Raw genomic sequence first — 25,094 nt, 5'->3', positions numbered from 1 at the left:
GAACCAAAACGAAAATAAACTACTGCTGGCAGGCTCAGGCACGGGAGGTCCTTGCTAGATACTCAATCTCTGGTAAGGTCCACCCCAAGAAGCCCTGCAGGTGGGACAGAAGCACATAACACATCAGACGCGCGCTCTGCACCTATCTCCCCTTCTCTGAGCTCCCCTCCCCGCTTATACACTTACTTTGGCCAGTCCTTGCTTTTCCCCATAGGTCGGCAGGTTAAGAAACACACATCATAGTTCAGTACTATACGGTAGGAATGTTAATAGCACTTATCTGCGGGAGTTTCTGATGCCGTGAGGGGAGACGGAACCTTCCTTGGTTACCTCACCAGGAAGTCTGGATAATGAATCTCGGCATGCCCAACTATCGGCTTATCCCGGGTGTCCTTGGGGAGTCAGCTCAGTAGGTAAGCACGTCCACGAGAGGTTAGGGAGGAAGGGAACAGAGAGCAGCGCTCTCGCGGTATGTTGGGGGCGTGCGGTCGTCACCGCGATGCAAAGGGGGAGTAGCTGTTTGTCATCCGGTAGAGAAGCGCATGGAACCTTGCACTGCGTATTGCGCGTCTCCACCAGTTAGGCGAGTGCGTACCACGCACCAGCCCTTCACTCAGGGAATGGGAGCAGCGCTCACCACGGATGGTCTCGGGGGTTATCAGCTCCTTGCCGCGCTCTGGAAGGGCGGCAGTGGTGAACACGGGCCGAACGCCCGCGAAGTATCCGGGAAATGGAGAGGTTCGTTCCGGTGCCGAACTTCTCGCTTCGTAGACGTAGGCAAGTCAAAGGGATCTCCGACTGAGACCCGGAAGTACACAAAGTGACAAGCCCCGCGTTACAGGTAGGCGGAGCTTATGTAGGCCACGCGCGACTCACACGAGGAGTCTGGGAATTGCAGTTCTTGCCTCCGTGACCCGGGAGGTGTAGTTCTAGTCTTCTTGTTGGTCCTATGCCTACGCTGCGCCTCAGCTATCTCCTCCGTCCCTGCGCCCTGACAAATCTTTTATTGCAACTCTACAGGTGGAGGGCTTACCCTGGTGCTCCTTGGAAGCTGGATGTCAAGAGTCTGGACGATTTGGACAGCGATTTTAAGTTCTCCCTCATGAAGATGAGTAGTCTGGGGCTGACACGTGAGGCAGCGTAAGTATTACCTAAAGGGGTAGGTATAAGAAAAGTATCCTGGTAGGAGACAGGTCTTCAGAGGTGGGAGACTGAGGAGAGGTGGCGTGCAGCACTAGGGCTCAAATCTATGAATCTATGAAGCCATTTAGCATTTCTTAATGGGCCGAATCGCTATTTTGGCCTGTTAAGAAAGGCTAAATGGCCTTTTAAGATGTACAAAGGGCCAAAAGTGCTTGCAATTTACAATTTCTACGCTGTAGAAATTGCAAATTGCGACAGCGATTTAGGGATTACAAATAGGGATTACCTACCTCAATTCCTAAAGCACGTGTACAACGCATTTCCTAAATGTGAATTGGCCACTTAGGAAATGCAATTACCATCGACTTCAAGTCAATGGTAACCATGTGCAAAATAAAAAAATGCAGTAAAAATGCATTATTTTTTATTGTGACATGAAGCGCACATATGCCCCTAGGAATTGTAAGCCATTAGAAAATGAAAACCATTTTGTATTTCGCCTATAGACGGGAATGCAAAGGCATTTCCTATTTGTGATTCCCTAATAGCAATTCCTAATCTGCAGGTATCACTATTAGGGAATCGCAAATTTTGTAAATATCCATTTGCATCTCTTAAACAGCAATTCCTACAGAGTCACTATTTAAGCAATGCAAACGGGAACCTTAGTACATCTGGCCCTTGATGCTGTGAAAAATTGTAATTTTGGGTGGCCACATGCTACTAGGAGGAAAAACTCTTTGTCGATATTAAAATCCAAATGGACAAATTAGAGGCTAGCTACTAAGGGCCTGATTACGGCTCTGACGGACAGGGTTTTTCCGTCACAAACCAATTTAAAATTCCATTATATCCTATAGAACTTGTAATGTGTCGGACGGGATATCCGTCATGTTTGTGACGTCAAGTCAAGTCAAAGGTATGTTTATTTAGATCATAATCTTTAAACAATACAAAACAATTAGTATAATTCAAAATTAGTTCACATCAACAATCTCAAAAACAATTTTACCAATTAAATATTCAAACCAAATTGAAACCAGATTAAACTCCTCTCGACCTATATGCAAGTCAATTAATAAATAAAACTCACTTCTTTATTGGTGGGTCTACTCCCTACACAACTATAAAACCGGTTCTAGACAAGATATAAAAATATTTCGTTATAAAATTCTAAAATATCAGTTCTAATTTATTATAAAACTCTGTACAGCCTTTATGAACTTCCCCAAAGCGATTGCAATTTCTATGTTGGGCATTTCTGTGATGATATCGATCGCTTGTGCCCGGTTTCTTATGCCATATTTTACAAATATTGGGCGTAGCCAGAGTTTGCGTTGCTCTAGGATAGTTAAACAGTCCAGCAGGATATGCACTGAGTCTGCTTTTGTTCCCAGGTTACATTTACAGCACCCTCTGGGATCACGCATTTTATTTTTAGCTCCTTTATTTATTAGCCAAGGGTTAATCCCAATGCGGAACCTTAAGATCTCCTGTCTATACCATGGGTTTGGTAAGATATCCAAATAGGGGAACCAATTTTCATTTGCCCAGGAGTTCATCATAAACTTTACTGATTTTTTCTTACTTAGGTATTCCTTGTCTGCCCTTTTTGAGACTTCTTGGCCATTATACTTTAACTCTCTTTTTGTGCATTCTATCTTGAGTGACGCTCGACATAAGTCCACTTTTGTATTCTCAGCGGCCTGTACCACTTTCTTATTACACCTTTTTGCCCAACTTAAATTACTTTGTTGAATCTCATTACGACACAAATGTGCAATTTTTTGTCCATTATCATTCACCAGGCGTTTCCAAAATCTAATCGCTGCTACTTGTACTTGTACTCCCCACGCTATTGTTCCTATTTCTAATCTTAATGCTTGGATCATTGCTGATGGGGGCAGTGATAGAAGATTTTTCAGGCATTTTCCTTCCTCCAGGTCCCAGAAATCTTTACCGCTCAAATAAATGATTTCTGCTCCGTAGAGTACTTGTGATGGTATCATTGCATTGAAGGCCTTTAGTAAAGGACGATGGGACATATCCCCATAGTCACGATTAAACATTTTTAGCCCGGAAATTGTTGTAAGTGCCTTCGCTTTTTGGGCTTCTAGGTGTGTGTGCCAGTTTAATGTTTTATCGAACCACACACCTAGGTAACGGTATTCATCTACAGATCCTAATTTAAGGTCACCTAAAAACCAATTAAACTTAATCGCTTTTTTCCCGAAGCATAACATTTTCGTCTTATCTAGGTTTACCGTTAAAAACTTCATTTCACAGTATTCCTTAAAAAATTTCAGCTTCCTTTGAAGGCCTATTTCCGTCTGATCTACTATTACCAGGTCATCCGCATATAAGAGGCACGGTACCTTTTTGCCATTCATCCTGGGGCTTGCACTGCCCTCCACTTCTAAGCCCTCAGGTAGGTCAGATAGAAATATGGAAAATAACTGGGGGGCGAGTACACAGCCCTGTCTTAGGCCATTTTCAATTGGTATTTTTGGTGTTAGTGACCACTCCATGTCCCTAATTACTTGGGCCCAGGTGCCCCTATGTAGTTCTTTTAGTATGGTCAGCAGGTCTTTTGGGATATTTTTATTAATTAGTAGTTCCCAGAGACGTTCCCGGTCCACAGAATCAAAGGCGGCGCGGAAGTCAACGAAGCAGCAACAGAGCTTTCCGTTCTGTTCCGTTGACTTCCTTGCCAATGCCCATAGGGAGAAACAATGGTCAATTGTAGAGTGTCCTTCTCTGAACCCTCCCTGTTCCACAGGTATTATTGCACACTCATTGACCCAGGTATTTAGTCTATTTAAGACTAGTTACGCAAATACCTTTTCTCCAATATCCAGGGGGTTAATCTATAGTTAATCAGTCTATAATTTTGGGGTTCACCCATACTGCCTTTTTTATGAACGTTTGTGACGTAGTATCCCATCCGCCAAGATCCAAATCAAGCCCTAAGTTTTAGCTCAACCTAGAAAAGAGGCGGTCACTTAACCTCAATGAGGAGATCCCTCCAGTGACTCCCGTTTTATTCTGGAATTCAATGGAAGATTTTAAGCACCATGCACAAAGCTTACTGTAGCAGAGGTACTGGGTTCCATTTAGGGAATCAATACGCAATATTGGACATTAGGATTTGTGAACCAGATAGCTGATATCTGAATAATGTATGTCTGGGATGCCAAAACAAGTTGTTGTGCAAAGAGTCCGGTAACTGCACAATATTGTGCTTTATGGTAAATGTAGGTCATTTTACAGGATTTTAGAGAGCATTAATTGACAATTGAAGATTTCTATAACTGTGAGATATTATATTGTGATATATTCGGTTGACAAAATGATTTTAAACATCTGTTTTTAATCAAAGTTGACATACGCAGTATGAATGAATGAATGAAAAAACTTTATTCGGTTTTTGTCAGTATAAAAACCATAAAAGCAGTTACATAAAAAATACATCTCATATTTATACAAGTATATATCATGGTAATTTTGACAACAATTTATAAAAAGTTATTAAAAAGAATAATATAAGTTAAAATAATGGCTGCTGTAATAGTCTAAGGGGTCAATAATTTTTTACAGATTCAATCGGTGCCGGAAAATACATTTCAGGAACTTGACAATAAACCTTGCTATCCATTCCTCATCCAATTGCTGTAGGGCCAATAATGCTGGACGGCACCTTCTAAATCCCATAAATTTTAAAAACGGTATTAACCATTTTTTCCTGTGGTCCGTATAGAATTGGCAAAAGAAAACTGTATGGATTGTTGCCTGTCTAGAAGTGTTATCGCAGGGACAACAAGTTAAGACCTTGTCCCAGTTGTTATTTGTTGGGAAGGCTGCCAAACGATGGAACATATTCAACCTAAATCTAACCAAAAGAAATCTTTCAAAGGTAGTAAAATCATAGGTTAGATATGGCTGAATACCAAAAGTAGTTTGGACAGCCATACTTTGTTGTACAGTTAGTTTCGACATTTCATTCGCCATCCGTAGTTCTTCAAGGTGGCCAAGGGATACCTTTTTCAATGTTTTCCTAGATAGCGATATGATCGAGATTGGAACCAGGTAGTAATTTTCCATACCTAGATCAGTAAGGAAAGATCTTATATAGGTTAACCATCCAATCTTGGTTACTGAGTCCAGCTCCATACAGTCTTGGATGATTAGTTGTGTAAATGTATTCTTATCCGATGACCATATACGGTGCCAGAGTAAAAGAGGTTGAATTCTAGCTAGATCTGAAATGTGAACAATCCCCAGTTCCAAGTGACATACGAAAGTCGATGCACTCAAAGGGAGGGTTAAAAGGGATTTCAGGAAAGCATTCTCTGTCATCTGTAGAGAGTTTGTTTTTACATGTCCCCATAATCCGGCCCCATATAGCGCTACAGATTGACATTTAGCTATGTATATTTTTAAAAGTTCCACAGGGGGTCTCTTTCCCAACTTTATAGCAAAATTAACAATGGCCTTTGTAGTTCGTACAAACTGAAGCTTTCTGGATTCAATAGCTGGTTTCCATAGTAAGTTGTGATCAATGATAATTCCCAGATAAGGATATTGAGCTGTGGTGGCAAGTTTCTCTTGATTCAAATAAATATCCTTCATCTTTTTTTTACTAGGGCCAGAAGTCATAACAAATGTTTTTTTTATATTTATTCGTAAGTCTAAAGTGCCCATAAAATCAGAATATCTATTCAATGCCCGTTGTAGCTCAATCGGGGTTCTGGCCAATATCACCGCGTCATCAGCGTAGAGTAGGGCCGGAATCTGTCGATCTTTTACACGTGGGAGGTCCTGACTCCCCTTCAGCATGGCTCTCTCCAGGCCGTTAGTATAGAGCGTAAAAAGAAAGGGGGCCAGGACACAACCCTGTCCCACTCCTCTCTCCACGCCGAATGACGCGGCTAATTCTCCATTAACCCCAAACCTTACCCTAGCTGAGGCATTAGAATACAATTCACGTAGGAAATTTAATAGTGCTATATCTACTCCCATGTCCCGTAATATGGACCATAATTTCATATGGCTGACACAGTCGAAGGCTGCAGACAAGTCCACGTACACCATGTAGACATTGCCTCCTTTTGCGGATGAGTATTTTCCCAACAATAGTGTCAGGTTTAAGGCCTGATCAACTGTCCCAAGCCCCTCCCGGAACCCAAACTGAATGTCCGATAAGATTTGTCCATCCTCAGCCCAGCCCTGGAGGCGTTCCAAAATAATCTTCCCCACCATTTTGCCCACCGAATCCAATAATGAAATTGGTCGGTAGCATGTTACATCTTGGCGGTCTCCTTTCTTAAAGATTGGGACCATGATTGTTTTAGACCATGAATCAATTAATCCCACACCACATGCCGCATTAAGTACTCTTGTCAAGATTGGGGCCCATAGTCCTACATTTGATTTAAATAGGTCTATTGGGACCCCATCCGGATGCGGAGCCTTTCCATTTTTACTAGCTTTTAGTGCTAATACCACATCTTCCATGGTTACACCAATATTTAGGGGATAGGATGTTCGTAAAGGTGTTAAGGCTACGGGATCATGACTATCCCCTTCCACGGAATTATTTGCAAAGATCTTTGAGAAATGGTCTACCCAGGCCCCCGTATCAATTGCCACCTCAATAGTTGGAGAGTCTTTCGAGTTGCAAAGAAAGGGAGATTTGACTATGGTCCAGAAAGCAGAACTATTTTTATTTTTAATGCTTTTCCGGAGTTGCTCCCATAAATCCAGCTTTAGTTCAGTTTTTCTTTCTTTTAAGGCTGAATTATATTCTCTCCTCAAAATTATTATTTCCTGAGGCGCCCTGTCTGTTTTTTGCAATGCTTTTTTTAATTTAGAAAGTGCTACCGTAGATCAGTGATTGAACCAGCCTGGTTTTTTCGACTAAGTTATTTTTTTTGATTTCACAAACAAAGCATTTTTAGTTGCTTTCAAGTTCACCCCAACATGTGCCAAAAGTTCGCGATCGGTAGTTTGCAAATCAAGACATTTTTCAATGTCGTAAGGGACCTCTATCATTAGTCTACTAAGCATTTCTGCCGAATCCACCTTTTCCCATTTCAGGGAATATCCATTAAGTTTATCCAGGTGAAAGGTGTTTTGTCTTAGTATACTAGGTAAAGTTTGAATTTGGTAATCATATAATGGAATAAATTATATAGTCAAAGCGCAATGATCACTTATCATAGTGATATGCGTGTCAAATTCCTTTACCCGATTGCCCATGGTGTTTGATATTAAGATAAAGTCAATAATAGAATGACTTTCTCTGCCTATAAAGGTTACATCCGGCCAATCGGTTTCAGGGTTCCTTTTATTGGCAATTACAAGATCCATTTCAATTAGCATTTCATTTAAAGTAGCACCCACACAAGTATGCGAAAAATGAAGGATTGGTTCATCTTGTTCATCTGTCAACCCGCAGAATAGCCCGTTATTTATTTTGCACAGATGTTGATTAAAATCCCCACCCCAAATAATGGTTGCACCCATAGGGGATGCCTTTGTCAATGTTGTTAAATGAAGGGAAATCTGTCGCAAAACCACCAATAATTCAGGCTCCTTTAAGTTGTTATAAAAGTTAACCAAGAGTACCAATTCCCCTTTAGCAAAGCGGATACTCAAAATTTGGAAATGTACATCAAGAATAGCCGAGGTTATTTCAACATTTCCGAATAAGTTTGTAATGTAGATAGTTAAACCACCCTTTGCTCTGCCAGAGGGTGTAGGGACCGCGGATGAAAAGTAGGTTTTATAACCTACAAGATGTATTGGGTTGATAAGCCATGTCTCCTGAAGGCAGATTATATTTGAGTGTTCAAAAAGTGTTGGGCCAGCACCATTTTCTATTTTTTGGGATAAACCTGCTATATTCCAGAGAAGTAATGTTATTGGTAATCCTAGTTTAGGCAATTTTCTCTCTATCTGACGTTTGAGCTTGTTTGGTGTTAAAACTTTCAAAGGTCTAACTAAAGTAGAATTTTTTCCTGGAATATTTGATGTTGTGGCTACTAGTGGTTCTGGGGTTTCATGGGACAGTTCAGAACAAACTGTCAGATCTTTCAGGGACGTTAATAATACTGTGTGGTTGTCGCCCAACTGGGCTACGGGACATTTATCATAAAGTAAACCAGTTTCTATTTTTTGGAATAGTTGGATGTCATCCTGATTTGCCCCGCGGACCTGGGTGGAGCGTCAATCCACACCTTCCAGTCCAGATAGAGCTGAATATCTATTCGATAGGGAGAGACTATAACCGGGTAGTTCTCTGGTACACCCAAGTCGAGGGCAGGCTCTAGAAGAATTTGACAACATGGAGTGAGGATAGAAATATGTTAGATCTCGAGTAGAAATTACATCTCCTCCATTCTCACTAGGCCAATCGCCCATATGTCTGACCACATTTCTATCTCTAAAATTAACTATAATGAGATCACCTCTTATGTCCTTGGGTCTATGTCCCAGCCACCATAGTCTCCTAACATTAAGAATTTCACCGTCGATATGCGCCGGCAGAGATCTATTGCAACTTAACCAATAGATCACTTTATTCTTGAGTTCCTGATGTCCCTCGGTCCGTGGACCTTTTAATTCAGGTACCCCTGTCAGTACCACCACGTAAGGCGCTGCTTCCGGGGGAGGTCTATAATTTGCTTCTTATGCTTTGTCATATCGCTAGTTGGGAGAGGCCTAAGTATAGGTTTATGTGGCATTTCCTGTTCGGTAAGAATCCTATCTTTACCAAGCTCTTGCTCTTCTGTAGAGGTAATACTAGGGTTATTATGAGTGTGAGGAATTATTGGAAATACTTCTTTCTCTACTAAGGAATGTTGGTTTATTATTTTATCGCCTAATCGTTCTTGGGGAAGTTTAGTGTCCGTTATGTTTTGGGCTCTGATTTGAGTGGAAGCCCTAATCACTTCTGTGTTGATTTTAAGTGTTTGTTCCATAGTCTCTAATTGAGCTGACATTCTTTTTACCCTCTCTAAGAGGGGCAATATCAAAGATTTCACTAATAATTCCATTGAGCCCATTAATTCTTTCAAAGATTTTGACGACATTGGAGGGCTATCTATTGTGGTCTTCCCTATCCCATGTTTAGAAATAGTTGAAGGAATATTATTAGTTTTAGATGCTTTAGCGGACCGCCCAGCCTGGTTGACCCTATTTCGCTTCCTTTTATTTTTCTGTACAGAACCCTCCCGAATATTATGAGGTTTTACAGGATTAGGGTCATCTATGGATATAATAGAAGTCTGATTGACACTAATATCGTCAGATAAAGGGTTTGAGTGCAAATCTTCTGCATTCCTTTTGGTTAGGGAAAGTAAATCCTGTGAGTCTGTAGAAATGGTAATGTCAGTTGTTTGATCTATTTTGTTCTTTTGATTGGGAGATGGAGTAGTTGCCCTTTGAATATTGCCCAATGAAGAGCGTTTCTTAAAGAGAAGTTCGGAAGAGAGACGTCATTCTGTAATAGCTATTTCGTGCTCCAGCGCTGATGCAGCTCTAGTAATGAATAGTTCCAGTGTCCCCCTTACTGAACCGCCCACCATTGATTTTCTGGGTTTAGTAATACGTGGGGTCATGATCCTAAACACAGTGATTGTAATAACACAGACGTAGACTTAGTCTTTCTGTATATTACGGAGCAAAATATACAATCAGACAGCTATACAAAGACTAAATGTCCAATCACATGTAGGGGAACCGTAACCAGGTGGATAGAGAGCACTCACAATAAGCCGTAATAGTGGACCGCCTTCCGTCAGGATCAACAATAAGGCAGTTAATGGGGTGGCCCAGCCCAGCCACGTCCTGCCCCGGACGGCCACAGACGGCCCGCCCTTTGCCCGGGCTTAGCCCGGCGCTGCCCGCGCGCGTGCCCGCGACGCGGGAGATTGAAAGTTTTTTATAGCGCCTCCAGGCGCGGCTGGTCGATGACAGCTTCCGGTACTAGGGAGCAAGGGAGCCTGGGAGTTGTAGTCTCCCTCCACACAGCGGCCGCGAGGATGCCAAACGCGGCGGCGGGAGGGAGACGCGGGCAGAGACAGAGAAGCCAAGTTCAGAGTGTTCACTGGGTAGGGACAAGGCACAAGGTCCACACGTTAGCCCAAGAGACTTTACAGCACCCGCTCCGCTGAAGATTGAAATTTTTTTATAGCGCCTCCAGGCGCGGCTGGTTGATGACAGCTTCCGGTACTAGGGAGCAAGGGAGCCTGGGAGTTGTAGTCTCCCTCCACACAGCGGCCGCGAGGATGCCAAACGCGGCGGCGTGAGGGAGACGCGGGCAGGGACAGAGAAGCCAAGTTCAGAGTGTTCACTGGGTAGGGACAAGGCACAAGGTCCACACGTTAGCCCAAGAGACTTTACAGCACCCGCTCCGCCGAAGATTGAAAGTTTTTTATAGCGCCTCCAGGCGCGGCTGGTCGATGACAGCTTCCGGTACTAGGGAGCAAGGGAGCCTGAGAGTTGTAGTCTCCCTCCACAAAGCGGCCGCGAGGATGCCAAACGTGGCGGCGGGAGGGAGACGCGGGCAGAGACAGAGAAGCCAAGTTCAGAGTGTTCACTGGGTAGGGACAAGGCACAAGGTCCACACGTTAGCCCAAGAGACTTTGGCCCTTGATGCTGTGAAAAATTGTAATTTTGGGTGACCACATGCTACTAGGAGGAAAAACTCTTTGTCGATATTAAAATCCAAATGGACAAATTAGAGGCTAGCACGTGAAGATACTAAGGGCCTGATTATGGCTCTGACGGACAGGGTTTTTCCGTCACAAACCAATTTAAAATTCCATTATATCCTATAGAACTTGTAATGTGTCGGACGGGATATCCGTCACGTTTGTGACGTAGTATCCCATCCGCCAAGATCCAAATCAAGCCCTAAGTTTTAGCTCAACCTAGAAAAGAGGCGGTCACATAACCTCAATGATGAGATCCCTCCAGTGACTCCCGTTTTATTCTGGAATTCAATGGAAGGTTTTAAGCACCATGCACAAAGCTTACTGTAGCAGAGGTAGTGGCACTGGGTTCCATTTAGGGAATCAATACGCAATATTGGACATTAGGATTTGTGAACCAGATAGCTGATATCTGAATAATGTATGTCTGGGATGCCAAAACAAGTTGTTGTGCAAAGAGTCCGGTAACTGCACAATATTGTGCTTTATGGTAAATGTAGGTCATTTTACAGGATTTTAGAGAGCATTAATTGACAATTGAAGATTTCTATAACTGTGAGATATTATATTCTGATATATTCGGTTGACGAAATGATTTTGATCATCTGTTTTTAATCAAAGTTGACATACGCAGTAAAATTGCTATGGTTTTAATTCACTAAACAATAAACTTTACTTACTTTTAAAAAAAGTCTGTGTTCTGTGTACATGGTGTCTTACGGACCACATGGTTCTCCTCTCTCTCACCTGTTCCCACATATAAAACAGCTCCTTTGTAAAGATGATCTATTACTGTTTCAGCAGAAAACTACATAGTTAGCCTTGATGGTTGTTTAGCTGTGCATAATACTTAGTGGTCTCAGTTGATTGCTACATAACAATAAAATATAAGATGACGTAAATGACCAGGGATGGTGTTCTGAATTGAACGGGATGGTCATCTTGTTCTGTTTCTTCTTGTGATGCTCAGGGTCCTGGAGCTGAAGCTGAAGGGCCTGCTAAATCTACACGAATCCTGGAAGACTTTTGAAGACATTGAGAGGGTTTTCTGGAAAAAGAAGACAGAAGTCTCAGGTATGAGAGCCCTTACTCCTTCTAGCGCTGATCTGGATCTTGCCTTTCATCACTCTTTTAAGGATGATTCTGCTCACAAGTTTCTCTAAGTTGTTCACTCCTTCTCTTAGAGTATGTGGCTCATCACTGGAAGGAAGACTCTTTCTTCGGCTACCAGTTCCTTAATGGGGCAAACCCGTTGCAGATCCATAAGTGCACCACAATTCCAATTAACTTCCCGGTGACAGATGAGATGGTTAAGCACTCCTTAGGAGACCACACCAGCCTCCACGATGAGCTGCAGGTAGGAATGTCTAGATATGGCAATGGGTGAAAAGGTCTTTGGTAAGAATGGAGCTGACGGCCTGTCTTTCTAGGACACGGATATTCATGTCAGACTACAACCAGATGTTCAGGCTGAGCGTCAGTGTCTCCAGTTCTAGAGGGACAGCCGTGATTCTTACTGTGCCTCAAAAATACTTTTCTCTGTTCAATGTGGCCATGGGCTGAAGACTGGAAGAGCTTGGTGCGGTCTAGAATTTGGTGGATGTACCTGCATTATCCCCATGTTCAACAGAGGAGTACTGCTACACAACTCGCCAAATTCTCCTCTTTGTCACTTTTTTCTGTGTTTTGCAGAAAGGCAACATCTTTATTACGGATTACAAGGTCCTTGAAGGGTTTCCTGCTAACGTGATCCAAGGTGTCCAGCAGTACATCGCAGGCCCCATGTGCCTTCTCTACAGAACCCCAGCTGATGATCTCATTCCCATTGCCATCCAGGTAACTAGCAGCCCCCTGGCCTCACCTAAGGGACACGCTGTGCTGGGTACTCACTCACTACAAATCCCAAGGGCCTGCAGGTCACTCATCATCTGGTGTCTTTTAGCATAGGAGACACTAAATTACTGAAGGTGGTCTAAGTGCTTTATATCACCAGAGCAAGACGCTTTCATGCCTGGGCTCTCCATTCTCGACTCTTTGGGATCCGATTTTTGTTTCTTGTCCACTTCATTTAATCCAAGCAAACCAAGACGACCACTCACATAATTCACTTTCACTTAAAAACATTTGCGTTGTGCAGGTTATAAAAGCATTACAATTTAGGATGAATAAAAACACAAAAGACTAAGGGCCTGATTAGATCTCAGCGGATGAATTACTCAATCACTACTGGGATGGATATCCCATCCGCTGAAATATGAATCCCATTATATCCTACTGGATGTATATTTCGACGGACTCGGTATCTGTCATTGTGATGGAGTAACCCTTCCACTGAGATCTAAATCAGGTCTCAAATTCATTGAAGGTCACACTGGCATAGACTTGAAGACATTCTATAATTATAATTGCAGAAGACCAATTTCAAGAAGTAATCTTCCACTTAGAAGACAGTGCAAAGCTTCTAATCAGTCTTTATTATTTGTTTTAAAACACTGCATGATAAAAGATCATCAAATCTTGGTTAAAGCATGAAAACATGAGCCAGGTTTGGAGTACAACATGCCACCCCACCCAACAGGGACAATAAGAAAATGTTTTGTTACTTAGTAAATTCCCAGATTTCGGAAATACACAGGTTGGTACTTTGAAAATAAAGTCCCTCCCACCGCTAGTAGGCAATGCATCGGAGAGATGGGTTCTGTTTTTATCTCATAAATATACACAAGCGTTTCTTTCCAGTATTGTCACAATTGTCTCTGAGCTTTTCATACAAGAGTGCAGAAGCCAGGTGTGATATGATAGGTCCAGATTGCAGACTCCTGACAGGAGTAGACAACATTGTCGGTTGTACATATTCCAAGTACTGTTCTGGTTTGTTAAATAAAACTCTAGTCTTATCTGGCCACCCTACTACGTGGAGCAAATTGTTATGCGAAGAATTCCCAAGGAGAAGTAACAAGCGTGTAAGCAGTCATATCTCAGAGCTTGTGTACACCAGAAGGGTTTGCCCACCCCTTCCTACTGTCTTCCCAGAATCCCACAAGCCAGAACCATGCAATCCTGAACAGGTTCTGCAAGAGTATTCTTCCTAAATGAAATTAGCCTGCTTGGCATCTTAACACCCAAGATGGATGTATATTGCCTTGTGTTCTTTCTATGGCACTTTTGAGGCAGGCATGGTAAGTCCAGGAGCTCTTGACCAATGCCAGATTTTCTGGAAAAACATGAGCAATGTAAACAATTTCTATTTTGATTCATTGTGGGTGTCCTAAAAAACTGGATGTCCAAGCGCAGTGTAGCAGTGACAAGTACCTGGACTTCTAATCATTGCCTCTTCTTTATTTGACCAATATTGCATGTGGTTCATCGTTTCTCCTCTCCTGCAGATCAGTCAAACCCCACGGCCAGAAAATCCAATCTTTCTGCCCAGCGACTCCGAGTGGGACTGGATTCTGGCCAAGATATGGGTACGCAATGCTGACTTCCTGGTTCAACAGGGACACACACACTACCTGAGCACGCATCTCCTCGCTGAGGTGATCCTGGTCTCCACTCTGCACCAGCTGCCTTCCTGCCACCCTGTATACAAGGTAAGGGGCAGGACTGGAGTACGGGAGGGTAAATAAATCGGATGGACGGTCTCTGTCGCGAAAGAGTGTCTTTCTTGCAAACTTCTGGTTAAATCCTAAAATGCGCTGGGTTTTGGATTGTTGTGTTTAATAAATAGAATTTATTCCAATCAAATGAGCTGTTTCCAGGTTGCACTTTGACATTCCCATCTGCTATTACTCCAAGTCCCCAAGGTAAAAAGATCCCTCCTAGGTGGTCAGAATCCTCAATTGAAGCTGCTGAACCGTCGAATTTCAAACTTTTTTTATTTATCACCATTCACTGCCAACAGTCACTTTGTAGTACTGCTGGTGCAGTATGATGCAAGCAATCGTGACACAGCCCCTTCCTTCTTATTATGACTCCAGAAAGCGCTATAGAATCTTAGGTGGATATTTTGGTCCAGGAATTGGGAGGGGTGCAGTGGAACTCACTTTCTTGGGAAGGGCTGGTAATGTATGTCTTGCTGGGAAGGAAAGACCTCTTTGAAGAAGCTAATTTTCAGCTTTTTTCTTGAAAGCAAACTGATTTGCTTGAAACGAAAGATCTTGGTGCAGACTATTTCAGAGCTGTGTTCCAATCACCCGCAATGTGTGGCCACCACGTGACTTTTGGTGAGCCTTACCTCAGATCGGGTTAGCATTGCTGGCTCTTGGGGTGTGACTAGGTGCGTAGCTTAGGGAAAGTGATGTAGGTATTTCTGGTCATGGTTCTCCAAGATCTGAAGACAGTGCAGAGAAGTTTGAACTGCTCTGGGGCACCAAGAGTAGGATAGCTGCCTAGATTTGTAGTCTCTGTAGTTTCACAGTCTCTTCCTTTGGAGCTCCTGCATGGAAAACGACACAAAAGTCCTGTCTCAACATCACCATGGCTGATTAGTTCAGTGCTCTGGGCCACATTACAAGTCTGGTGGAGCGATCGCAGGTTCTCTTTGGGAGACGCTGACCTGCCTAGTTACAAGGTGCACCAGGTGCAAATCATCATCTGGTGTCTCCAGCTTTGATTCCACACAGAGATTCATTCCTGGTGAAGGCAGGAATGATCTGTGTGCAGAAAGACAGTAGGAAGCTGAAAACCAAGCAGGATTGGGCATGTTAAGTCTGAGTCTAGACAAGTTATTTCCATTTCCTGCCAGAAGAAATCCTAATAGCAAGGTGCAAGAGAGAAAGTTTGTGCCTGGGATTGATGGATGGATTATACCCTGGTGGACAGGACATTAATGTGGTGATGAATGTTCAGGGCATAGGAAAACTGAACTGTACAATGTGCAAAAGAATTGTAGCAGGAGCATATCAGTAGTTTCTGATGGATTATCACTGTTCCTCCTCAGCCACTTTCATAAGGGGTTTTAAATCTGGTGGCCAATCGGTGTCATGGAGGGTTGGTGCGGCGTCTCTGCTAAATTGGGATTGCACCATCTCCCTCTTGATCAGCTCATGCATCTCAAGCAAATGTTTAGCTTTGGCGCACCGATCAATTAAAGTGATTAGAGGCTATTTACAACCTTGTCGTAGGTGATGTGGGCGAAGAACGTCCAGCCCGGCATTTGTGCCATGGTAAGATTTATCCCACTCAGTTAAGTTGGATCTTGGACTCTCACACTTGAATGTTTGCATCTGATCCCGTATCGGTGGCAGCGTCCCCATTTTTCATCGTAGACCCAAGATCAAGCATCATAGTCATTGTGGTCAGTGGGGAAATTGTATGATCTCAACCTTTATGAAGTAGGTGGCCGCTACAATCTCTAGGACCTGGGAAATGCCCAGAATCCCGACCTATGGCTCCTGGATCACTGCTGCAGGCAGTAGTGCATATTTTACAATAAGCAGCACGTCAGAGATTTCATGCCTCTGTGAAACACTCCTACAATCTGATATAAGAAAATGAGGATGCAGGAGGATTGAAGGAATTGTCGAAACGTGTCTACAGGCTCCTATGTTGGACCATGTCTCTCCTCTTCCAAAGGCGATTGGGAACTTGATGTCTACATGGTAGAGGCCATGCAAAGGTCCACGGTGTGTGAAAGTAGCTGTCATATTCAAGTTCTGGCATGTTCTTGCAAATCTAGGTCATAGTAATGGGGTAAGAGAGAAAGACCTGACATAGCACCCTCAGTCCATGTTTTACCTTTTCCACACATCCACATTAAATTAAATGTTTTTTTTCTTTTCAACATAAGATTTTAATTTTGTAATTTTTTTTTTGCAGCACACGTTTGCCTCACAATTTGATTTGCTATAAAAGCCTGATCAAATTGCCCTTAAGGGTGGCCTGCTGAAGAAAAACAAGCTTTGGCAGTGCCAACAGGTCTGATTTTGGTTACCAGGCCCCCGCCAACATAAACACGCATTTGCAAAGCTAATAGGTGCGGTTTTGGGGGCTTAGTTACTGGCTAAGCCAATGCTTGTTTTTTTCATGGATTTGTGAAAGCATAACATGAAACATTAAAAAACGATAAAAGATAATAGCTGGCTGTGCGTTCTCAGGCATAGCCAGCATTCTATGGATTGCTTTTATCATGCTTTGCCAAAAACCCACATTTAAAGGAGGCCACCCATGCGTAAGCACGCATCAGAGGCCGGAGTGTAACAGGTAACAGTGAGACGGTGATGGCCGCAGTGTGATGGGAAGAGTTCGGATGAGGTGCACGTGGTTGGGAGTTTGGGTGGCTGCGGCGAGATACCAAAAGTATTGGGTAGGCACGTTTACCATTTGAATGGATTAGAGCTCGGCTAATGCACAGCTTGGTCTAACCACAGTCAACGAGTATCTTTTTAATTGTGAAACAAAATGGAGGTGTGCTTTCATTTTGAAAAGATAATTTATTGTGAAAAAGTTTTGAAGCAGTGGAGCTCTATAAAAGTAAAAAATGGAGGCAGTAGAACTCAATTTATGCTCACCTCGACCTCTTTCTGGAATTCCTCGACAATTATAGGCAGAAAACGAGCACAGCTACATTCTCATTGGAGGCACAACTAAAACGTTTGAACAGACTGGCACAGTGATCATTTTACAAAGACGAAAGTGAGGCAATTCTGGTTAATTTAGTTGTTTTGACTTGCAAACTGATAAATGGAGTCCTTCAGGGCAACCTTCATCATGTAATATGGTTTTTCACCAAATTCTCAGTTATATTACATATAGTTTTGCAATGGTGGAAGCAAGGCAGAAAACATGTTTGCTTCTATAAAAACTTCTTTCCATAAAAATATGTTGATGGGGTTGAGGAGCACAAATATAGGGTTTATAAACATGCAAGCACTGCAAAAAGATGAACTGTCACTAATTTTACCCATATTTCTCCAGTTTGAAGTCGTACAAAAATTTCCATATTTGTCTGACATCTTCATGAACAAACAGACACAGAGGGTTAATGAACAAGTTACCTACCTTCGGTAATGCTTTACCAGGTAGAGAATTTACCTAGCTGCAGGTTCCTTACTTTAGAATATCCCCAGTTCCTTTTTTCTTAGCTATTGAACACTTCCTCCAATACCTAAGAGCAAATCAGAATATCCCCGGCATAGATTTCGGCAAAACTACGTTCAAGGTAGCATCCTATGCAGATGATATATTGGTGGTATCAAAAGAAGCTGCCACATCCATTCCGGCTCTTATGAAATCTATTCACAACTACACAGAAGTATCGGGCTACACCCTCAACAAAGACAAGACGGAAGTAAATCTACTTAACCTAAGTGGTACCAGAGAGGTTTTGGAGGACTCTGGACTGATGTGGCAGACAGGTACGATTAAGTATCTAGGTATAGAATTCTCAAGCAACCTTATTTCTACCCTAGAGGAAAACAAAACTATTATTCATTAAAAAAAATCACTGATCTATTAGATGGGTGGTCACCTACATTCTTAACATGATGGGGTAGAGTAGAAACGGTCAAAATGATGACAACGCTGCTAATAAAATACCCTATCAGTATGTTACCTATGATGCTTTCAGATATCTTCCTAAAGAAAATAGATGAAGTCATTAGTAAGTTTTTATGGCAAGGGAAAAAAGCAAGGATTTCCCTAGGAAAACTCAGACTTGCAAAGAATAAAGGAGGAGCAGGCCGACCTAATTTTAAGAACTAAAAATTGGCCTACCTCTGCAAACAGGGAGCTGCATGGTTCATGGATAAGCTTGAGTACAGACCCCAGTAGCTAGACGTAAAATTAAATCTGATTAATGATATCCCACTTCCGGAAATCATGACTATGCAGGTCTCTATGTAAGCACACTTTAAGTACATCATACTAAACACAAAGAAAGCTCTGGCTTGTCTCGAAACACTATCCAATACAAAAATTGGTGCTTCAAATATAATGGCGATTTGGTACAGTCCCATAATAAAACAAGCATTGGCATAGCCAATAGGTCTCGCCTTTGGGACCTTATAAGTGTTTAGCTATGCAACAGTTGGACAACTAAATACTTGTAAGGTCCCAAAAGCGAGACCTATTGGCTATGGAAAGCGGCCGTGAAAGTGATTGCGATCACAATCAAACATCAAAGCGGCCGCAAAAGTGAAAGTAATCGCGGTAAAGCTATCAGCAGTGCGCATTTAGTTCTGTAAACAGTTTCTCATATAAATATTCCAATGGTTGGGCTATGTTGTACTAAAATATTAATACATGTAGAAACCACGAACCTGTCAGTTAAGCATGTTCACAAACACATTTAAAATAAAAGAGTATCAAATAGCCCTTCAGCAAAAGTAGGAGATACCATGTTATTACATGTGAAAAGATAGAAGGGCTGGGACAATGTCAGTGGCACAGAAAGTATTGCTTTATGTGTAGTTAAATGCCATAAGCATACGAGCCTTTAAAAAACATGAGAGTAAAGTATACAATTTACTAAAACGCAAATAAATGCTGTCTGATAACAGCATGCCAGCCCTTCCAGCACAGGAACATAAGATCTACTCTGCAGTATCTGCCTGCGTGGTAGTTCACGCGCGGGCAGTGTTCTGCGTCGGCGGGTGGTCGCGAGCGCTCCGTGGTTGATGCTTAGGTGACTCAGTGACTGCGCTCTGTTACCATTCGCTGCTTGACGCCAACTCTGTCTGCGGGGTTCTGGATGTATTCAATAAAAGACTATCTTTTATTTGGCGTTTGCGCAGTCATTACATACTCCTTTTGCTAAAACAAGCTCAGACGAGCTGTAAACATGTAAAATGCGGTGCCGTTTATGAAACAGAAAAGATACATTACTGTGCCTGAAAGGCTGTAAGGGGAGCGCATAGTTTAGAAAAGTTAACTCCACCAGTTGGAATGATTATAATGGCATGTGGGGTGCAGCAGCATCCATAAAATACATATAATTCGTGAAGCACACTTTTTTTTTTTTTTAAGAGTAGGCAAAAGGTGCTATGTGCTGCCAGCTAAAGGGAGTTCGCTAAAAGTAATGTAGATGCTTCTGAATGTCAAACAAGAGTTTACAATGTGAAACATATGGAGTTAACATAAGTTAAGACTATCGAGGCTGCGATATTCCTTTTCACATTTCCCAGTGAAATTGAAGTAATTAGTGAACCATAAGCCAAAGCAGCCTACCCAGACACACCCTTTGATTGTTCCGTCTCCTCTGAAGAGGGCTGTCTCCATCCTGAAGCACTCACTAGAAAATGCCGAAGAGGTGCGAACAATTTACATTAAAGTAAGGTGAGAATAAACCCCAAAACAGCTTACAGACATAGGACTTACTGGAATCTTATGGTCCACCCATCTACACCAAATGTAACAACAAAAGGGGTTGTGTTTTGTTAAAGAATATATAATAATAATGTAATGTGTTCCTAGTATTTTTATTTGTTAACAGAAAACTATTTAATATTGGGGTCGGTGGAAGAAAGAACCCAAAAAAGATGTACTATATTTTCGAAACTATTAAAATAGAAAAGCCTCTAAATGTAAGGTGTTTACACGCTAATTGAAAAACGAAATACTAATTTTGACTTGTGAATTTTAAAAACCACCAGTTAGTTGTGTACGTTTTTTTTTGGTCTACTAATGTTATTTTTTTTAAAGAGACTATAAAGCAGAAAGTTTTGCGAGAAATCCGCAACATTTCCAATATAAAATGAGTACGAACAAATGCTTCAGGAAACAAAATTATTAAAAGTGAGTAATGTATTTCGGCTGGAAATATAAAAATTGCATAAGCAAAGGAACGCTTCTACTCAATATTACGCACATTGAAGCAATGTTTTTATATTACCTTTTTGTTTCTGTTAAAGCATTCTGTTTCCTGAGCGCTCTTTGATTTTAAAGCAAAACAATAAGTTTAAAAAGTTTCAAACAACACACAATGTAAGCGTGTAAAATAAATGCTACCACAACAACATAGATGCGATGATGGCCTTCCCCAAAAAGGAGGATAGCCTATGTTACTGTGTACAAAAGTCTGGAAGGCCTGGAACAATGGGAGTAGTAGCACTGTAAACTCTGCTTTATATGCAGCTTACTAGGGCTGTGAGCGAGCGTTCACTGGGAGTTCGGATTGTTGCGTGTAGAGAGTTGCACACTTAATGTGACATGCATTGTCAGGCATTCTCTTGCACACTAGGGCTGCGTGAACTCCCAGGCTCCTTTGTATGCTCAGTGATGTGGTTGCACTCTTAAGTTTTCTGCTGTGTTGTACCGATGTTGCGTACTGACAGCTCTGCTGTACACGCAGGACTTGGGTACACTGTCACGTTTTGTCAAGTAAAGGATATGTGTAATGCAGGCAGCTGTACACAGAGGCGTGTGTGCGTTTTTGCAGCTGCCCTTGTGAGATGCGCACTCTTAGGCCGGTTTACGCCGAATGAATGTGCGTGTCATCTTCTGTAGTACTGCACTGTGTGTTTGCACTGCGAGGGCTCTCGGCACTGCCAGCCCGTGTTCACTAAGGGCAGTGCAGACTGTCAGAGGCACTCACAGATGGCGTGGTCATGTGTAGTTCTGTACTGGGGGCCGAGTGCGCTCTCAGAACTGTTGCGCCGTGCACTTACGGCTGCCTGCACATTCAGCTGGCAGCCCACCGGCAGGATTAGCGAACTTCCAATGGCAATGAAATCTGTCTTGAAGCAGATTTGTTAAAGAAAAGTGCAAGCCGCAAGACGTCCAGCGTTGGTTTTTAATGAAACGAGCAGGGGCTGGCACTAAGGGGAATCCAAATGCACCGCACACGCGCTTATGGCAGGGAAATGCACACGCAGCATTTTGTATTCCTGGACGTGAATGCTTTTACATGTGTTCATCAGGAAGTGCAAGCAGGGCGGAAGTGGGCGGGTGCGGCCAGGCTAACCAACAAAAGGTGAGACCTATTAAAAGAAATAACAATGGCGCCCTCTGCTGTATTTTAGGAGTATTGCTGCATTCTTAAAACAAGCATTGGCGCGCGAAAGCACTTAATGAGCCATGACGGCTCGTAGATAAGAAAGGCAGTTGGCGGCTGGAGCCAAAGCTATGGAGAAGGGAGGGGGGAGTGGGAGATGGGGAGCCATTAGATGCCAGCTGTGCACGTGCATGTGATCATGCACTCAAGCTTTAGGCCAGCCAAAAGACTGTGGGTAGCACTTTGAAAATCCCACTTACAAAATGTCTCGCACAGAGCAGCGCAAGCGCTAGCTCAGCCGAGACCTAAATAGACAGAAAACCATTATACTGGAGAGACTGGTCTCAAAAAGGCATCAATTTTTTCAAGGACCTTCATGAGAATACTTCGCCCATTCCATTCTCTTTCCTCAAAAGAGAGAGAGGATTAACTGATATAGACTATTATAACTTCCTGTACAGGTGTCCAAACTGGCTACTAACCCTGCTCCCCCCTCACTCCCTGACAAATTGACCCAATTGTTTAACACCGGTCACATGGTCTCAAGAATCTACAAGTCCTTACTCCCTGAGCCCAGCAAGGCCCATATGATTAATGAGGAAAAATTGGAATCTGAACCGAACAGTTTGGCAATTAAGCTAAATTGGGAACTAGTCCATGTGATGCTTTCAAACACAAAATATCCCCCATACTTTCCCAGACAAAGTACATGATCATAAACAGGAACTATTGGAATCCAGACAGACTATATAAGCTTAAGCTAGCCCAGTCTCCACAATGTTGGAATTGCAACTCTCAATCAGGTGATTTAAAACACATACTGCTCCTTTGTCCGCTGTTACAAAACGTTTGGAACACGGTCTTCGAACCCATCAACCAGACATTCAACATCTCCTCAGTTAAAGAGATATCGTACATCTTATTTGGTTTCCAGGAACTAAAAGGGGATGATGACCGCTTTCTGATTGACTTAATGCTGACTCTGACATGTAAAATAGTCTGATGTAATTGGAAAAGTTTTGTTAAAATTTCATTCAAAAAATGGCAAGAATGGCTAATCTTCATGAGAGGCGCGGATAATATTGCCCTACAAATCTCCCCATGGAAACCTAAGCACAGGAAAATGTGGAAATCTCTTGATTCCACTTCTATGGCTTTTAAACCCCCTTGAAATCCATATTGCTGTCCGGCTCAAATGAGCTTACAAGCTTCCCAACAAAGATTGAGCTACATCCAACCTATCAAACCGCTGTTAGGATAATGAGTTACGGACTATATACAGTCAGTATGAGTACCCCTTGACCCCAAGGTGGTTCTTTTACTTTATTTATTTATTTATCTATCTATTTATTTATTGTTGTTTATTTTCCTTATATGGCCATAGGAGGATAGAAGATATATGCTAGAGGTGTTATATACTATCTTCTATACTGTCACAATTGGCACTACTGATCACCTTTGACACTACCTTGACCTATCCAATCACTTGATGGTAACCAGATGACATTAGGCAGTTCAACATGTGTACACCCATCTGTTTTGGTATGTTATTTCTGCCGTCTCAACTGTATAGTTTGTAAGAACCAGTGCCAAATAGCATTATCAGAATGATTACCTTCTATCCATTCTGACTAACGACAAGAGTTTTATTGCAATTTTGTTTCTTTGTCTTGCCTTGTTTTCTTTGTATCGCTTTTGTAAAAGCCAATAACATTTATTGAAATCAAAAAGAAGAATCCCCAGGTGTCAGACTGGATGTGGAAGATTTTCGAGCAGTACTTCTACACACAGATAGGTGGTGTCGTTCGGCTCCACATGGCGTCATTCGCACCGTTAAGTGATGTGCACGGTACCTATATAGGCGGCACCTTGGTATGCTGACGTCAGTTACTTTTCACGACTTTCCTCGTCAGGAGCGCGGAGCCACGATGAGCACTGACCACTGGTGTGACAAACTAATCAATCAATCAGGGAGTTTAAAGTGCGCTACTCACCCGTGAGCGTCTCAAGGTGCTGAGGAGGGGGGGGGGGCAGCTCCGATTCAGCCGAAAAGCCAGGTCTTGAGGCTCTTCCTGAAGGTGTGCAGAGTATGGGAGCATCTGATGTTGACTGGGAGCTCGTTCCAGGCTTTGGCTTTGATGTGGGAGAAGGCTCTTCCACCCTCTCTGGTTCTGCGGATGCGCCGGGTTTCTGCTAGGGCGAGGTCGGCGTAGCAGAGGTTCCTTTTGGGTACATGGAAGGAGACTCTTTCGTTGAGGTATTTGGGTCCGGTGTTGTGGAGGGATTTGTAGGCATGAGTGAGTAGCTTGAAGGTTACTCTCTTCTCGACGGGGAGCCAGTGGAGGTCTCGCAGGTGTTGGGTTATGTGCCCATGTCGTCGGATGCCAAGGACGAGTCTGGCTGCGGTGTTATGGATGGTCTGGAGTTTGTGTAGCAGGGATTTGTTGATTCAAGCTCGAGGGCATTTACTTAGTCCAGTCTGCTTGTTATGAGTGCATGGGTGATGGTCTTTCTGGATTCGAGGGATCCACTTGAAAGTCTTGCGGAAGATGCGGAGGGTGTTGAAGCTGGTGGAGGCGACGCATTGATCTGTGGGGTCATGGTGAGGGAGGAGTCGAGTATGATGCTGAGGTTCCAGGCGTGGTCCGCGGGAGTGGGCGGGTTGCCGGGGGAGGTGGGCCACCAGGAGTTGTCCCAAGCTGAGGGGGTGGGTCCAAAGACGAAGACTTCTATCTTCTCCGAGTTGAGTTTCAGACAGCTGCTGCTCATCCAAGCTGCGACGTCTTTCATTCCTTCTTGGAAGCTGAGTCTGGTGGGTTTGGGGTGCTTCGTGAGGGAGAGGATGAGCTGGGAGTTGTCGGCGTAGGATACTATGCTGAGTCCATGCTATCTGACGATGGTGACTAGGGGGGCCATGTAGATGATGAAGAGTGTGGGACTGAGCTGTGATCCTTGGGCTACTCCGCAGTTGATATTTATTGGTTCGGAGAGGAAAGGTGGGAGTCTGATCCTTTGTGTTCTGCTGGTGAGGAAGGAGCAGAGTCAGTTGAGGGCGGTTCCCTGTATGCCGGCGTCATGGAGTCTGACTGCGAGAGTGCGGTGGGAGATCGTGTCAAAGGCTGCGGGGAAGTCCAGTAGGATGAGGGCTGCCGTGTGGGCTTGGTTGAGGAGCGTGTGGATGTCGTCTGTGGCGGCAAGGAGGGCGGTCTTGGTGCTCTGGTTACTGCGGACTCTGGACTGGGAGGAGTCGAGGATGGCGTTCTCTTCAATGAAGTATGTCAGCTGGGCGTAGACGATCTTCCTGG

At 43.1% G+C, this 25,094-nt stretch overlaps 1 protein-coding gene across 1 annotated transcript in view; it reads left to right on the top strand.

Annotated features, from left to right (window-relative positions):
- LOC146782648 (hydroperoxide isomerase ALOXE3-like) overlaps positions 1-25,094 on the top strand; it is a 287,130-nt gene that overhangs the window by 119,855 nt on the left and 142,181 nt on the right. Inside the window, exons 4-8 of the mRNA XM_085638987.1 lie at positions 1,021-1,140; positions 11,830-11,933; positions 12,044-12,216; positions 12,552-12,695; positions 14,246-14,449. Of these exons, the coding sequence (XP_085495113.1) occupies positions 1,021-1,140; positions 11,830-11,933; positions 12,044-12,216; positions 12,552-12,695; positions 14,246-14,449 (745 nt within the window). The remainder of the gene's footprint in view (positions 1-1,020; positions 1,141-11,829; positions 11,934-12,043; positions 12,217-12,551; positions 12,696-14,245; positions 14,450-25,094) is intronic.

This window comes from Triturus cristatus, chromosome 12, assembly GCF_964204655.1.
Source record: "Triturus cristatus chromosome 12, aTriCri1.1, whole genome shotgun sequence".
NCBI lineage: Eukaryota > Metazoa > Chordata > Amphibia > Caudata > Salamandridae > Triturus > Triturus cristatus.
This window is presented reverse-complemented; position numbering and strand designations above follow the sequence as displayed.